Source organism: Clupea harengus, chromosome 24 (assembly GCF_900700415.2).
Source record: "Clupea harengus chromosome 24, Ch_v2.0.2, whole genome shotgun sequence".
NCBI classification, from domain to species: domain Eukaryota; kingdom Metazoa; phylum Chordata; class Actinopteri; order Clupeiformes; family Clupeidae; genus Clupea; species Clupea harengus.
In genome coordinates this window covers 2,538,045-2,539,909 of record NC_045175.1, presented here as the reverse complement: position 1 = coordinate 2,539,909, position 1,865 = coordinate 2,538,045, and the positions used below count along the sequence as shown (strand labels likewise).

At 57.3% G+C, this 1,865-nt stretch overlaps 1 protein-coding gene across 2 annotated transcripts in view; it reads right to left on the bottom strand.

Annotated features, from left to right (window-relative positions):
• LOC105911241 (insulin-like growth factor-binding protein 4) overlaps positions 1 to 1,652 on the bottom strand; it is a 17,608-nt gene extending 15,956 nt beyond the window's left edge. For both annotated transcript variants that reach the window (XM_012840026.2, XM_012840027.2), the window contains exon 1: positions 385 to 1,652. In XM_012840026.2, coding sequence (XP_012695480.1) covers positions 385 to 829 — 445 coding nt within the window. In that variant the 5' untranslated portion in view covers positions 830 to 1,652. The remainder of the gene's footprint in view (positions 1 to 384) is intronic.
• Positions 1,653 to 1,865: the final 213 nt, after the last annotated feature.

Sequence of the window (1,865 nt, the reverse complement as noted above, 5' to 3'; positions counted from 1 at the left end):
GAATGGATTCATGCCATGCTATTCATCACAGTTTATGAGTTTTGAACAAGTTCACAATACCAGTAGTCCAATAGAATTGGTCAGAAAATATGTGGAATCACACAGTCTAATGCAACATGTGTGTGTGTGTGTGTGTGTGTGTGTGTGTGTGTGTGTGTGTGTGTGTGTGTGTGTGTGTGTGTGTGTGTGTGTGTGACTGTGGTGCATGAATCTGGCTCCTGACTGTGTGCATACTGTCTGTATGAATTCATGAGTGTATATAGGTGTATGTGTGCATGTATGTGTGTGGTTGTGTGTATGTGTGTGTGTGTGTGTGTGTGTGTGTGTGCGTGCGTGTGTGTGTGTGTGCGTGCGTGTGTGCGTGCACGCGTGCGTCTCCCTCACCTGCATTGCGCTCCTCCACCTCCCTCTCGTCAGTGCACACTCCCTGCCCGTGCATGAGCGAGTGGAGCGGGCGGTCGGCGCCGCGCGGCGGGTAGCAGCGGAGGCCCGTGGCGCAGCGGGGCGTGTAGACGCCGCAGTGGGCGCCGCGCGGGAGCGCGCAGGTCGGGCAGCAGCCGCAGCCGGTCTCCCGCACCGTCTCCTCGCAGCCGTCCGGCTGCCGGCAGCTGGCCAGCCGCTCCTCGGAGCACACGGGGCAGCGGATGGCGCTGGCGTCCTCGGCCAGGCACACCTGAGCGGACAGCAGGACCAGGGCAGCGCACAGAGCCCAGCAGGCGGCCCAACAGGGGCGGCCAACGGCGCCGCTGCCGCCGCCAAGTAGGGGCGGCCGGCGCACACTGATGTGTTGCATGGCAGCTTGCCGCTCTCCCCTTTCCAAATCTGGCATGCTCTCTCTCTCTCTTTTTTTGCCCTCTCTCCCTCCCTCACTCACCCACTTTCTTGTTGTAGAGATCTGTCTGTAACTCTGTCTATCACTAGGTGCCTGGGTTTCTCTCTTCGTCTCTCTCTCTCTCTCTCTCTCTCTCTCTCTCTCTCTCTTTCTCACGTTCACTGTTTCTGTGAACTCTAGCTTAGGATTTCTTTTTCCTTCTCTGTTTTCCCCCCAACCTGTTTTCTCTCTTTCTCTCCCTCTTTCTTTTTCTGCAGCTCACCTGAGAAGCTCTTACCCTTCTCCTGTCCTTCTCCTTCTTGTTGTCCTCCTTTCCCCCCTCTCTCTCTCTCTCTCTCTCTCAAACTCCCTCACTCCTGTGCTGTGTTGCTCTCTGATCTGGTCTCCCTGCTCTGGCTCGTCTCTGTGGCATACCTCTCTAAGCTCACCTTACCCTCTTGTCTCTCTCCCACACTCACTTTCCCTCTCTTTCTCTCTCTAATGTGGTACCTTTTCACAATCTCTTCCTCCCACCCCTTTGCCCAAAGGACTCCTTCTCTCTTTCTCTCTCTTTCTCTCTCTCTCTCCCTCTCTCTCTCTTTCCGTCCTTCTGTTTCAGCGGAGAAGGGAAAAATAATCAGACCGGCGGTAGTGGTGGCGTCTTCCCCCAAAGCGTTTGCAATGTGTCACTCTCCCTTCCTGCAGCTCCTCTGGCGGAGGTATGCGGGCGCGCGTTGATGAACGCCCTCGGTTGGCACAGGTTGGCGTTGATGAACGCCCTTGGTTGGCACAGGTTGGCGTGCAGAAATGCCGGGCATGGGTGGTGTCCTCGGTGTAGTGGGGGGGGGGGGAGGGGGGGTTGGGCGGGGGGCGGATAGGGTGGTGAGTTGTGGGGGGTGGGGGTGGTGGAGCTGCTATATCCAGGCAAGTCCTGTCGTTGGTGCCGCGAGCATCAAAAAAACCGACATGAAATCGCTGGAGCGTCGCCACGGCAAAACCTGGCTTCCTGGCAGCGAGAGAGCGCGTGTGGCCCCGACCAGCCTATCTGAAGAGG